The sequence below is a fragment of the Lates calcarifer genome, unplaced genomic scaffold, assembly GCF_001640805.2.
Source record: "Lates calcarifer isolate ASB-BC8 unplaced genomic scaffold, TLL_Latcal_v3 _unitig_1740_quiver_1239, whole genome shotgun sequence".
NCBI lineage: Eukaryota > Metazoa > Chordata > Actinopteri > Centropomidae > Lates > Lates calcarifer.
Window position 1 is genome coordinate 1 of NW_026115728.1, and position 12660 is coordinate 12660.

The 12660-nt window shown below is 38.7% G+C and overlaps 1 protein-coding gene and 1 long non-coding RNA gene across 2 annotated transcripts; both read right to left on the bottom strand.

Moving 5' to 3' along the window:
• Positions 1-3528: 3528 nt before the first annotated feature.
• LOC108890346 (uncharacterized) lies at positions 3529-7482 on the bottom strand. The gene is made up of 3 exons (XM_018687211.2): positions 6793-7482; positions 6504-6667; positions 3529-5638 (listed from the first exon to the last, which is right to left on the bottom strand). The coding sequence occupies exons 1-3, from the start codon at positions 7480-7482 to the stop codon at positions 4147-4149; spliced, it is 2346 nt and encodes a 781-aa protein (XP_018542727.2). The 3' UTR covers positions 3529-4146.
• Positions 7483-9329: 1847 nt separating this feature from the next.
• LOC108890349 (uncharacterized) lies at positions 9330-11220 on the bottom strand. The gene is made up of 3 exons (XR_007809840.1): positions 10713-11220; positions 10432-10595; positions 9330-9702 (listed from the first exon to the last, which is right to left on the bottom strand). It is a non-coding gene; the product is annotated as an uncharacterized LOC108890349 (long non-coding RNA).
• Positions 11221-12660: the final 1440 nt, after the last annotated feature.

Sequence of the window (12660 nt, forward strand, 5' to 3'; positions counted from 1 at the left end):
ATCAAGTGCTTTTTCCAGCTCTTCAGCAGCAGTCCGTATGTCGCTAGCATTCTCTCTGAGACTCTGACTGATTTCTGTCTCACATTTGTTCAGGTCTTCACAGTTGTTAATCAGCTCACGAACTGAAAACGCAAGTGCAACTGCTCCTCCTGCAATCTGAAAAAGAGTCGCACACTTTGATTATTGACAAAGACTTGGAAAGTCAGAGATTAGCAGGACTCAGTTCTTGGATGAGGGGCTGTTTCCTGCTTCAGTCTGTGACTCATGAGTTTGACTCCAACCCCTGAGACTACAGACCACAGGAGACCTTCAGTTTATCTCACTGTGACCTCTGAGACACTCATGAGGCAGAAAACAGCGCCTCCTGCTGAGCCTGGCACTGACCTGTTTCTTTTGTTCATACTCACTCGTCCAGCTGCCTTCTTTGCTGCTTTTTCTCCTATATTAGTGGCCAGCTTCTTTGCTATTAAATATCCAACCAGGGTTGACGCCTCTTTGACTGCTGCATTTTTTAACAAAATTTAAAAGCAGGGTCCAAACCCAGATGAGCCAAGTTGTCCCCAGAGAACATTATGGACGATCCAAACATCATCTTGTACAAACTGATATTATCAGGTAATTTCAGTCCATTGCGTTTGGCCATTGCTCTCAGGATTCGCTCCATGACATGATCTTCAGAATGATCACCAGCCTGTTGTTCCTCTTTCAGTGACCCTGTGAGCTTCTGGAGTTCCTTTTCAAGATCCTCAATCTCCTTTGAAATCTGCTTTGCGTCATTTATGGCGCAGTTTGATATGACAACATCTGCAATATCAGATCCCACACTGGTCACCAAACCAACCCTGATGCTACTGCTCCTGTTGCAGCTAGAACTGGTTATGGCTAACCCTCCTGTAAAGAAGGCTAAAGCACCTGCTGCTGTCAGTGCAGCTGCACCACCTACAGACACTGTGCTCCCAACAATCTTAGTGCCATTAACATTCCTCTTTCTCTCCTCCAGCTCAGTGGCCAGTTTCTTCAGCTTATCTGCACATTCTCTCTGTAGTTTCACCCAGGAGAAGATTTTATCTACCGAGTTTGTCGGCAACATCCATGGTGAGATGACACTGAGAGGTCAGCAGGTCTACAAGAGAGGCAGATAAACATTTAAATGTCTGCATGTAGCTAATAATGTGGTCTTTATTTAAACTGCTGCTGGACTGTCTAAGTTTTCTAAGCTAACGATTATTTTAAAAAAAGACAGGAAAACTGATGAGACAGATGTGAAAACCTCGACCACCATCACTGATGAAACTGACTCTAAAATATTATTTGTGTTATAACAAAGTAAAACTTTTTTTAGAAACAATGAAAAAAGAAATAGTTTCCTGGTGATGAGATCATTAAATGAAAATGTCCATTTGACGTCTTACCTGCTTTGAAGAGTAGAGAAAAGGCTCTGGTCTGCGTCAACACCGAGGTTTAATTCTTTTTACAACAGAGGACTTTTTCTATTGGCTGTTTCAGATCAGGCCACTGCTGCTGATAGTAAAAAAGAAATGGAATGAGAAACCACTGAGATCTAAAACTGTGTCTGGGTTAAAACTGACAGAGTTCCCTCTGTAGAGTCACTTCAAGTTCAAGTCAGACAGGAAATAACAGAGGAAATGACCCCACCTCACTGAGAGCAGCACAAGGAGGAAACAGTTAGAAATATGAAATTAAAGCCTTATTCCTATCATGGACAAAGGCAGCCACCTGCACAGATAAACCCTAAGAGGGGTTTAAGGAGTTTGATCAAATACAACATGTCTGAATGGCCAAATATGACCAAAATGTTCAAATTAAAATCAAAGTGTTGGTTTGAGGCCATGATGTCAATAGACTTTTTGTAAATCTTAGCATGTTTCATCTGTGGTTTGAATTTCGTCCACCTAGGACAAACTAAGCCCAATGGCAAAAGGGGTTTGAAACTTTCCAGGGGGCGCTATAAAGCTATTAAAATATGTGAATTTTCACCAGGCCTGACATGTGTGCAAAGTTTTGTGAGTTACTGAGCACATTTAGTTCAAAAAGACGACTGTTGTGCTACAGGAATAATAATAATTGGAGCAAAAAAAAAAGTCTAGCAGTACACAAATATAAACCAACAGAGCAGTACAGTCTGAAGGTTAAATGTAAAGTATAGGAACCATCTAGACCATGGAACCATGTATACAGTGAGGGTTACATAACACAGACTCTGTTATATAAGTTATCACAGAGTGACGAGCTGCAGCACGTTAAACTTTCTGTGACTGATTAAACAGACAAAATATCTTTTGCAGTGTAGTTTAAAGCCTGACGACAAAGAGTCATTAAAACCTCAGCGGTGCAGTTTAGGTCAAAGTTTTCTGTAGAAACCAACAGTATTTCATATATTTATCAAAACAAATATTTACAGTGTCCCAGACAAAAGGTGTTTAAAACCAACAGAGTCATCCAGAACTCATGAGCATTAAATAAACAGGAGTGTGTTCAGAGACCTGTTTCCACTTTGTGAGCAGAAACTAATGAATCAAACTTTTTATAAAACAGAAGATATTTCCATGAAGATCTGCAGCAGTAGCAGAAGAAGAAAAAGAAGTATCTTACCTGTTCCTCAGAGCTGTTTGGAGAGAGTCTGCAGCCTCCTGACTGAAGGAGACTTTCTTCTTCACTGGAGTTTTTCCTGCAGCTCAGTTTCTCTAAGTCATGTGACTTCTTGTAAAGATGCAGCTGCAGAGCAGAGTCCTGATTCCTGAACAGGATCAGATTCTCTATCTGTTCTCTGCTGAACATGAACTGTTATCAGCAGTGAAGTTAAATACATAATAAGATAAATGATGACAGATTTAGTGACACATGCAGATTGTGGGAGTGAAAGCAGCTTTGTGTTGTCAGTGGATTGTGTTGACTCTGACACACACACACACACACATTCAGACCTGCCTGAAAAACAAACAGCAGACCAGAAGTGTTTCTGGGATCTGACCAGGACTGGGTCTAAGTCCTGATCCTCTGTGGCTGAGGTCAGGGTGTTTTGGATGGTCGCTGCTGTTCTGTCTCTAACACTGCTGCCTACATTTCATTTTACAGCACTGCATGACTGAATAGTGATGTTCAGACAGTTGTTCTGGATAAACTGAACAGAGCTGAGGATTCTCAAACCTGTGGCTCCACAGTTTAATCACTCCTTCGCTTGTTATTCTGTTTGGATTTGACTGCTGTGAAGTTCGGCCCTCTGTGTTTTACAGATAAAATAAACAGATGAAGCAGCAGCCTGATGAACAGGAGGTCATACAAATAACCATCTGTTTCAGTTCATTTAGAGAATGTCAGGTGTTTTCTCACCTTTCTCCAAATATCCTGTGTCCTTTACTTCATGTCATCTATACCTACATGAAAACATCATGTATTACATTAAACACTGTTCCCATAAACAACCAGTCTTAGAAACTGTATATAAGAGTTTCAGGGATATAGGCACAGAAGTTAGAGTATCTTCAGAAATTAATGCAAATGAACCAGTTTGTGTAACCAGAATATTTTAATGAAAGGTGAACAAAAGAAGAGAAAAAAAATGTACCCAGACACAATTATTCTCCCCCTTCACTAATATTTGGCCTTTATCTGTTGATTTATGGTGATTTGTTCCTGGTAAATAAACAATAAATGAACACAAATGATTTTGAGATTTCGAGGTTGGTGAAGACTCTGTCAAGGTGCTTGGATCCTGTTACATCTGTTTTCAGCTGTAGTTCATTATATTAAAATCATTATACATCATCTACTTTGTTTCCATACGGCCACTAGATGGCACTAAAGAACAAAACTCTTAAACATTTTACAGGATAACAAGAAAAAAAATAAGATAGTCCTGATTTCTTTCTCACCATGAAAAACAAACCACATCATTTAACAAGTGACATGGATTCTCTGTAGTCACTCAAATCATTTAAAATGGTCAAAATGGTTCAATGGTCAAAAACAAAACATTTCACAAAACACAACAGCACAGCTGCAATTGATTGTTTTGCTGTTGAGCTAAACTCTGAATTACCTGGTTCTGTCCAATCACAAACGTGTTGTCCCTCCCTTTCCGTTATCTGAAAAGTTGTTGTGTTTGTTCAATTCTTGTTTTGTTGTCTAAATTGTTGTTGTGTTTTGACCTTCAGGGCCACTGTGATGTTCACTTTTGAATCGTTTTACCTGCTCGTCATTTGTAGACTCTGGTCTGGCCTTGAACTTTATAAGGCAATGATCTGATATATTGTAGTTGATGACACTCAGACAGAAGATTTCAACATTTTTGGTGATGACCAGATCCAGAGTATTATTTCCCTTGTGTGTTGGCACCTTTACATGCTGAAGGAGTGTGTTGTTCTTCAAAAATTCTTTAAAGAGTTTAGTAGAGGTCTTTTTGTCGTTGTTGACGTGGATATTGAAATCTCCAGTTATGATGATGTTGTTCGAGTTTTCAAAAACATCCAAGAGCATCTGCAACTCATTCAGGAAGGTGTTGAATCGGGTCAAGTTGTCCTTCGGAGGGTGGTACACATTGATGACCAGGACAGATGTGTCCCACGCATCATGTTGCAGGACTGTGGCAACATATTGAAAGGTTGTAATGAAGTCAGAGTGATTACTTTGATGCTTACATGATAAAAGGTACTGAATCGCTGCCCCTCCCCCTTGACCTTCCCTTGACACAGAACAAACACTGTGATTTTGTGCTGAGGATTCTCTAAGGACTTTCTCTGCAGTTTCCTTTTTGGTCCATGTCTCCGTTATGCAAAAGACAGACATGTTAAGTTGTTTCAAAAGCTGTGAGATGTTGGATTTTTTCTTATTTATTGACCGAACATTAAGCAACCCCATGGTTATTGTTCCACGAGGGCTTTGGTTGGTGTCATGATTGGTTTTGTTGGTAACGGTGCTGTTATCGCTCTTCTCTTCACTCTGATCACTCTCTTCATCCTCATCATCTCTCTGATCATCTTCCTGATCATCACCTTCCTGTTCTTCACCTCCACTCTCTTCATTTTGGTCTCTCTCTCTCTCTTGTTCACCTCTGCTTTGATCAGTTTGATCTCCTCGTTTATCCTCTTGTGTTTGATCTGTTTGAGATTCATCTGAAGTCTCCTGGTTTCTGTTCTTGTCCTGGACATGATCTAAACTCATAATGATGTCAAAAAGGATTTGTTTGCCCTTAATCACCTGTGAAAACTGAACCACCACCTCTCCCCTTCCACTGTCTCTTGACTGACGATAATATTTGACATTTTTTGGTGCAGATTCTCCAAAGACATCATTGGTGGTGTCCCTTTGAAACCATGTTTCAGTTGTTCCAAAGAGGTCCAGGTTGTTTTCTGTGATGCTCTCTGAGATCTTGGATCTTTTATCATTTATCAACGGATTGGTCTCATGATTGCTTTCTTTGCTAACGCTGCTGTTTCCACTGAGGAAGGTACGGAAAGCAAGGAAGGCCAGGAAGACAACGAAAACAACCACTGTGCAACCTAACAGCAGTTCCTTTTGCTCTCGATGTCGTCTCCTCTTTTCTCTTTCTTCTTGTTCACGTTGTCTCCTCTTTTCTTCTTGTTCACGTTGTCTTTTAGAGATCTCTTCAAGCATCCTCCTGGGAATAAAAGTGAAGGTACAGTTAGTGTGACTTGAGAAACATCAACATCAGTGGTAGCCAACAAACATATTTTACTCTGAGGGGAGATTTATCTAATGTAATTGAGATTTTCAACTAAAGCCTCATGTCTGTTTACTGTGTAACATGGTGCTAGCTCTAGTTTGTCAGGCTAAACAAGTCACAGGACTGGTTGGTGGTAGGTCTGCACAATACATCTAAAATTTACCATCAATACAATATTAACATGCACAATTTGTATATTGCAAAAGACAGTGTGAACCACAATATATTTCCATGTGCTATGCATTCATGCTCTACTTGTCAATATGTTTGACCAAGCAGATGGAGCCCTGCTGCCCAAGCCCATAAGAGCCCAGAGCCATTTCTCCTTTCAGGAAAATTATAAATTATGGGGGATGTAAAACAGACTAAATGGATGATGTTGCCATGAGGTGTTTGTTGCTGGTTGCTGGGGTATTTGGGGTTTAAAACATTTTAAAATAATGTGATGTTGAAAATACATAACCTGATAATGTGACAGCAAAATGAGGACAGTAACATAGACTATGTTTTAGAGGCAGTTTGAACAACTTTCCTGGGATGTGTTGACACTTTTTACACCATGAAAAGCTGTCATGTTATTTAAATATCATACTCGATATCATCAAGTATCATCGACATTTCATTTTAACCAGTTTGATACAATCTGTTCCAGTTATGCAGCTTATAACAATGAGATGTTCCACTATCACTTTCCAGTACAGATACTCTTTACCTCAGAATACGAACAGAAAGCTGAACTTTGATGATGTCTTTTTATTTCTAACATTACACTGTAAATAATGTTGGTTTTCAGACTCACCGAATTTGATCAAGTGCTTTTTCCAGCTCTTCAGCAGCGGTCCGTATGATGTCAGCATTCTCTCTGAGACTCTGACTGATTTCTGTCTCACAGTTGTTCACATTTTGACAGTGGATAATCAGCTCAGGAACTGAGAACAGAAGTCCAACTGCTCCTCCTGCAATCTGAAAAAGAAACAAACACTTTTGATGACAAGACTTGGAAAGTCTCAGTCTGATGTTGGATGCTGTCAGGAAACAGCGCCTCCTGCTGTACCTGACACTGACCTGTTTCTTTCCTTCATACTTACACGTCCAGCTGTCTTGTTTGCTGCTTTTTTCCCCATATTGGCGGCCAGCTTCTTTCCTATTGAATATCCAACTATGGTTGTCAGCCCTTTCACTGCCGCAGTTTGAACAAAATTTAAAAGCAGGGTCAAACCCAAACGAATCACATCACTATTGTCCCCAGAGAACGATTTGGACAATCCAAACATCATCTTGTACAAACTGATATTATCAGGTAATTTCAGTCCATTGCGTTTGGCCATTGCTCTCAGGATTCGCTCCATGACATGATCTTCAGAATGATCACCAGCCTGTTGTTCCTCTTTCAGTGACCCTGTGAGCTTCTGGAGTTCCTTTTCAAGATCCTCAATCTCCTTTGAAATCTGCTTTGCGTCATTTATGGCACAGTTTGATATGACAACATCTACAATATCAGATCCCACACTGGTCGCCAAACCAACCCCTGATGCTACTGCTCCTGTTGCAGCTAGAACTGGTATGGCTAACCCTCCTGTAAAGAAGGCTAAAGCACCTGCTGCTGCTGCTGCAGCTGCACCACCTACAGACACTGTGCTCCCAACAATCTTAGTGACATTGGCACTTTTCTTTTTTTCCTTCAGCTCAGTGGCCAGTTTCCTCAGCTTATCTGCACATTCTCTCTGTAGTTTCACCCAGGAGAAGATTTTATCTACGAGTTTGTCGGCAACATCCATGGTGAGATGACACTGAGAGGTCAGCAGGTCTACAAGAGAGGCAGATAAACATTTAAATGTCTGCATGTAGCTAATAATGTGGTCTTTATTTAAACTGCTGCTGAACTGTCTTTAAGTTTTCTAAGCTAACGATTATTTTAAAAAAGACAGGAAAACTGATGAGACAGATGTGAAAACCTCGACCACCATCACTGATGAAACTGACTCTAAAATATTATTTGTGTTATAACAAAGTAAAGATTTTGGGGAAACAATGAAAAAAGAAATAGTTTCCTGGTGATGAGATCATTATTTTAAAATGAATCAGGGTCAGATTTGTGGCTTTGACTTGACTCTGCAGCAGAAGAAGAAAAAAAAGAAGTAAAGAAGTAAAAGAAGTATCTTACCTGTTCCTCAGAGCTGTTTGGAGAGAGTCTGTAGCTTCCTGACTGAAGGAGACTTTCTTCTTCACTGGAGTTTTTCCTGCAGCTCAGTTTCTCTAAGTCATGTGACTTCTTGTAAAGACGCACCTACAGAGCAAAGTCTGGATTCAAGATCAAGATCAGATTCTGTTATCTGTTGTCTGCTGAACATTAACTGTTATCAGACCAGACCATGAGCACATCATACGTGTCCTTACAGCGCAGTACATGATAGTTCTCTTACCTTTTAGTCTCATGTAAACTACCCCTGCTGACAAAAACACAACTGTTTTTTTAGTTTTAGTGCTGATTAGAATATTCTAATGAAATGTCAAAGGTTACTGAACAAAAGAAAAGAAAATCCAGATAGATAGATATATACTTTATTGTCACAGCACTGAGAAACAATATGAAACTTAGTTCAACAACATTTCCATATAACAGCATACAAAATAAACAGGTGTCCTACAATATACTAAATAAATAATTGTCCTCCGAACACCAGCTCTGTTGATCTTTACACTACATCACCTACTTTGTTCCTGTGATAATAACTACAGCCACTAGATGGCGATTAACAACAGTCTTCAGCTCAGTTAATGTGTCATAAAGAAAGTTATTAAGGAGCTTCAGCACAGAGATCACAAACAGTTTGACATTTTACAGGATAACAAGAATAAAAATATAATAGTCCTGTTTTCTTTCTCACCATTAAAAACAAACCACATTGTTTAACAAGTAACATGGATTCTTTCCAGTCAGTTAATTTACAGTTACATTAGGAAATATATCACTAGCTACACAGGTTAGAGTCACTTTAAACAACCAGTCATTTTAACAATAAGTTAAGTTAAGTTAAGTTAAGTTAAGTTAAGTTAAGTTAAGTTACGATAAGATAAGATAAGATAAGATAAGATAAGATAAGATAAGATAAGATAAGATAAGATAAGATAAGATAATCCTTTATTAGTCCCACAGAGGGGAAATTTACATCGTTGCAGCAGCATAAGTGATTGAAAAGACAGAAAGACATAGATACAAGTAAAGGCAAGATAACAACAAGATAAGACTGTAAAAAATCAAACACAAACAGTATAAACATGACAATGTAATAAAAAATATTAACAGAAGAGCAATATACACAGGACTTTATACATAGAGACAGAAAATGAACTAAATACAAGTATTGCACGTTTGAAAATGGATTTGCACACAGACACCATGTCAGTAAATGACTGATAGCAGCTGTTTTGTATTAATTAAAGTGCAGAAACCTAGTGAAAAATGTTAAACTAAGTGAAATTAATTAATGTTCTTATGTTCAGAATGGAAAAATTCTGTTGAATTGAATCTTTCTTTTTAAACCTAACCCATTTCCTACTCTTCACTCTTTTTTGACTCGTTTTGTCTGCTCATCATGATCCATGTTTTCTTCAGTGTTCTTCCCTGTTTCTATTGATTCTGGTCTTGCGTTGAAATATACAGTGTAATGATCTAATACTCTGTCATTTCTGACACCAAGTTTTCTTCTTTTTCTCTTTCTTCTTTCTCTCTTTTCTTGTTTTCGCTTTCTTCTTTCTGTCTGACAAGCTTCTCTCTTTCTTCTTCCGCTTTTCTCTTCTTCTCTCTTTCTTTTTTCTTTTTTTTCTTCTTCTGTCTTTCTTCTCTCTCTCTTCTCCTTTTCTCTCTTTCTTCTTTCTCTCCAATAAGCTTCTCTCTTTCTTCTTTTTCTCTTTCTTCTTTCTCTCTTTCATCTTTCTCTCTGATTAGCTTTTCTTCCTCTTCACGTTATCTTTTGTCCATCTCCTGAAGCAGCTTTCTGTGGATAAAAGAAGTGAAGGTTCAGTTAATGTGACTTGGGGAACTTCAGTGACAGAGCAAACACATTTTACACTGCAATGAAATTTATCCAAAATCATTTGTAACTTCTTCTGAATCTGTTATCTTACATCTGTTTGCCGTTTCTGGAGTATTTGGGGTTGAAAATAGTTTCATATATAAAGGTGTGTCCAGTGCACAGCACGATGTGGAAGATTTAACAATATTCTTGTGAGATATGACAGTGAGAAACTAACTGATGATACAGGCAGTAACATAGACTATATTCTAGAGGCAGTTTGGACAAGTTTCTTTAGATGTTCTGATACATTTTCCACCATGAAATTATCATATCATTTCAACCAGTTTAACACAATCTGTTCCAGTTATGCATCTTTTAATGATGAAATGTTCCAGTATCACTTTCCACTACATATACTACTCTTTACCTCCAATATGGACAGAACTTAACAAATGAACTATGTGTCTGCAGTTGTTGGTGCAGCCTTTCTCTATGGACTCCATGTACCTGAGAGCTCATGAGAAACATCTATCCTATAGTCTAAGTGTCTGAAGATGAGGCCTGAGGAGATGTAGCAGCTATTAGTTGTTGTTTCATCTCTGTTGAAACGGCAGTTGTCAGTTGATCTCATTACTATGAGAGAAAACCCAGAGAAGCCCTCAGGGGAAGTTCTGTTCTTTCTGTCACGATGATTTTCACTTGACTCACTCGATTTTGTCCAGTTCTGTTTTCATCTCCTCAGAAGCTGTTTTCATGGCTTCAGCCTTCTCTTTGAGATTCTTACTGACTTCCGTCTCAGATTGCTCCAGAGTCTGAATGTTGTAAATCAACTCAGGAACTGAAATCAGAAGTCCAATCGCTCCTCCACCAACCTGAAAACCAACATTTTACAATTAATATCAAGAGTAAGACGAAGATCTGACCTTTGTGAAAGTGTCAAAAAATATTTCTTTTCTGTGTTTAATGAATGAAGTTTCTAATATACTCACACGTCCAATTCATTTTGCAGATGTTTTCATTCCTACAGATGTGGCCGCCTTGGTGACGCTATTTTTGAAAATTTCTTTTCCTGCTTTTTTAATTCCTGCTTTGGTGATTACACCTGTGGTCAACTCTCCAACAAACCCTGACAGGAGTGGCACCACCTTGCCTCTGTCATGGTGTTACTTGACTTGGTTGCTCCAACGATATCAGATCCCACACTGGTCGCCAAACCAGCCCCTGATGCTACTGCTCCTGCTGCAGCTAGAACTGGTATTGCTAACCCTCCTGTAAAGATGGTTGCTACACCTGCCACTGTCAGTGCAACTGCACCACCTACAGACACCGAGCTCCCAACAACCTTAGAGACATTAACATTCTGCTGGTTTTCCTCCAGCTCAGTGGCTAGTTTCTTCAGCTTATCTGCACATTCTCTCTGTAGTTTCACCCAGGAGAAGATTTTATCTACGAGCTTGTCGGCAACATCCATGGTGAGATGACACTGAGAGGTCAGCAGGTCTACAAGAGAGGCAGATAAACATTTAAATGTCTGCATGTAGCTAATAATGTGGTCTTTATTTAAACTGCTGCTGGACAGACAGTTCTGGAAGATTAACTCTAGTGGACACACTCCAAGAATAAACAACCAAAATCTCCAGAATGAAAATCTTATCCATTCATCAAAGAACTGTTCTGTATTACCACTCATTTATTAATACTGTTAGAAATAATTTATTCTTTTGTCTGATCAATAAATCACCCTCATTATGTTCCAGTTATGTAGTTGATGTGCTGACACATGATCCATGTTTGTCTTTCTTCATTACAGTGCAAAGTTCCATATCTTGTCTCATATCTTGTCTTAATTGATCATGTGTAAAAATGTAATTTCTGCACAGGAACTCCAAATGAAATTATTTAGAGGCTCATAAATAAAATAATTTTTTGTTCCAACTGAGACAAAGAAAGGAAGAGGAAGTCCTGCTCAGCAGAGATCAAACTACCACGCCTTAAAATGTGATGTCATTCCCCAGTAAAGTTCCTGAGTTTGTGGCCTTTGGTTTCTGTTGCTTTGAGCTGACAGCCACTCATCATGTAGCTTTTTACAACATTTCTGGCATTGAGCCAGTTTTGCACTTTATCCTTGTCATTTTGTTCTTTCTTTCAGCACCTGCTCTTCTTTTGTCTATACATGCACACTCTGTCTTACAAGTGAAGCAGTGACAAATTAGGCCAGAAGAGCAAAAGTGTCTGGGTATACTTTTATAATTTCTATTTAATATCCCTGTGTTTTTGCCTTGAAGATTTTCAAAGATTAATTGTGTCATGTGCCCAATTTTTCTAAAGTTATTCAGCAAAACTCCTTTACAGAAATGATTGAACTTATTCTATCCTGCTGCTTGTCTACCAGAGGAAGTTTAGCATGAGCTCAATGATGTGTGAAAGGACAATCTCCATCCTCCAGAACAGCTGAAACAGACCTGTTGTCACCTGACAACCACACTGTGCCTCCATCATGAAAATGTTGCTGGCTTCATACACTGCTGTTATAGATCACCACTTGGTTTCCAACCAGTAGAGTCTCCAGCAACAAGACAGCTCAAGTAGGCTGAACACTTCATTACCTGCTCATGACTGGGTTGAAGCCAAAATGTATTTATTCAATTTAATTTAATCAGTAATTTTCATTCGTAGACATCCCAGGATTCTGTAATCATAACCTCCACCCATTCACTTTTACCATATCACCTTCCTCACTTTACCAGCCGTTAGTTCGATCATCTACACATCTTCATTTTTATTGTATCATTTATTACATTAGTAGACTTTAGTAAGTTACTAGATTCCTTGAATCAGAAGTTACTGTTTCAGATATTAGACTGATTCAATTTACTATTTATTATATACTTAAACTAATTAAGAGAAAAATGTGTATTAAAAAGTGAATACATTCAT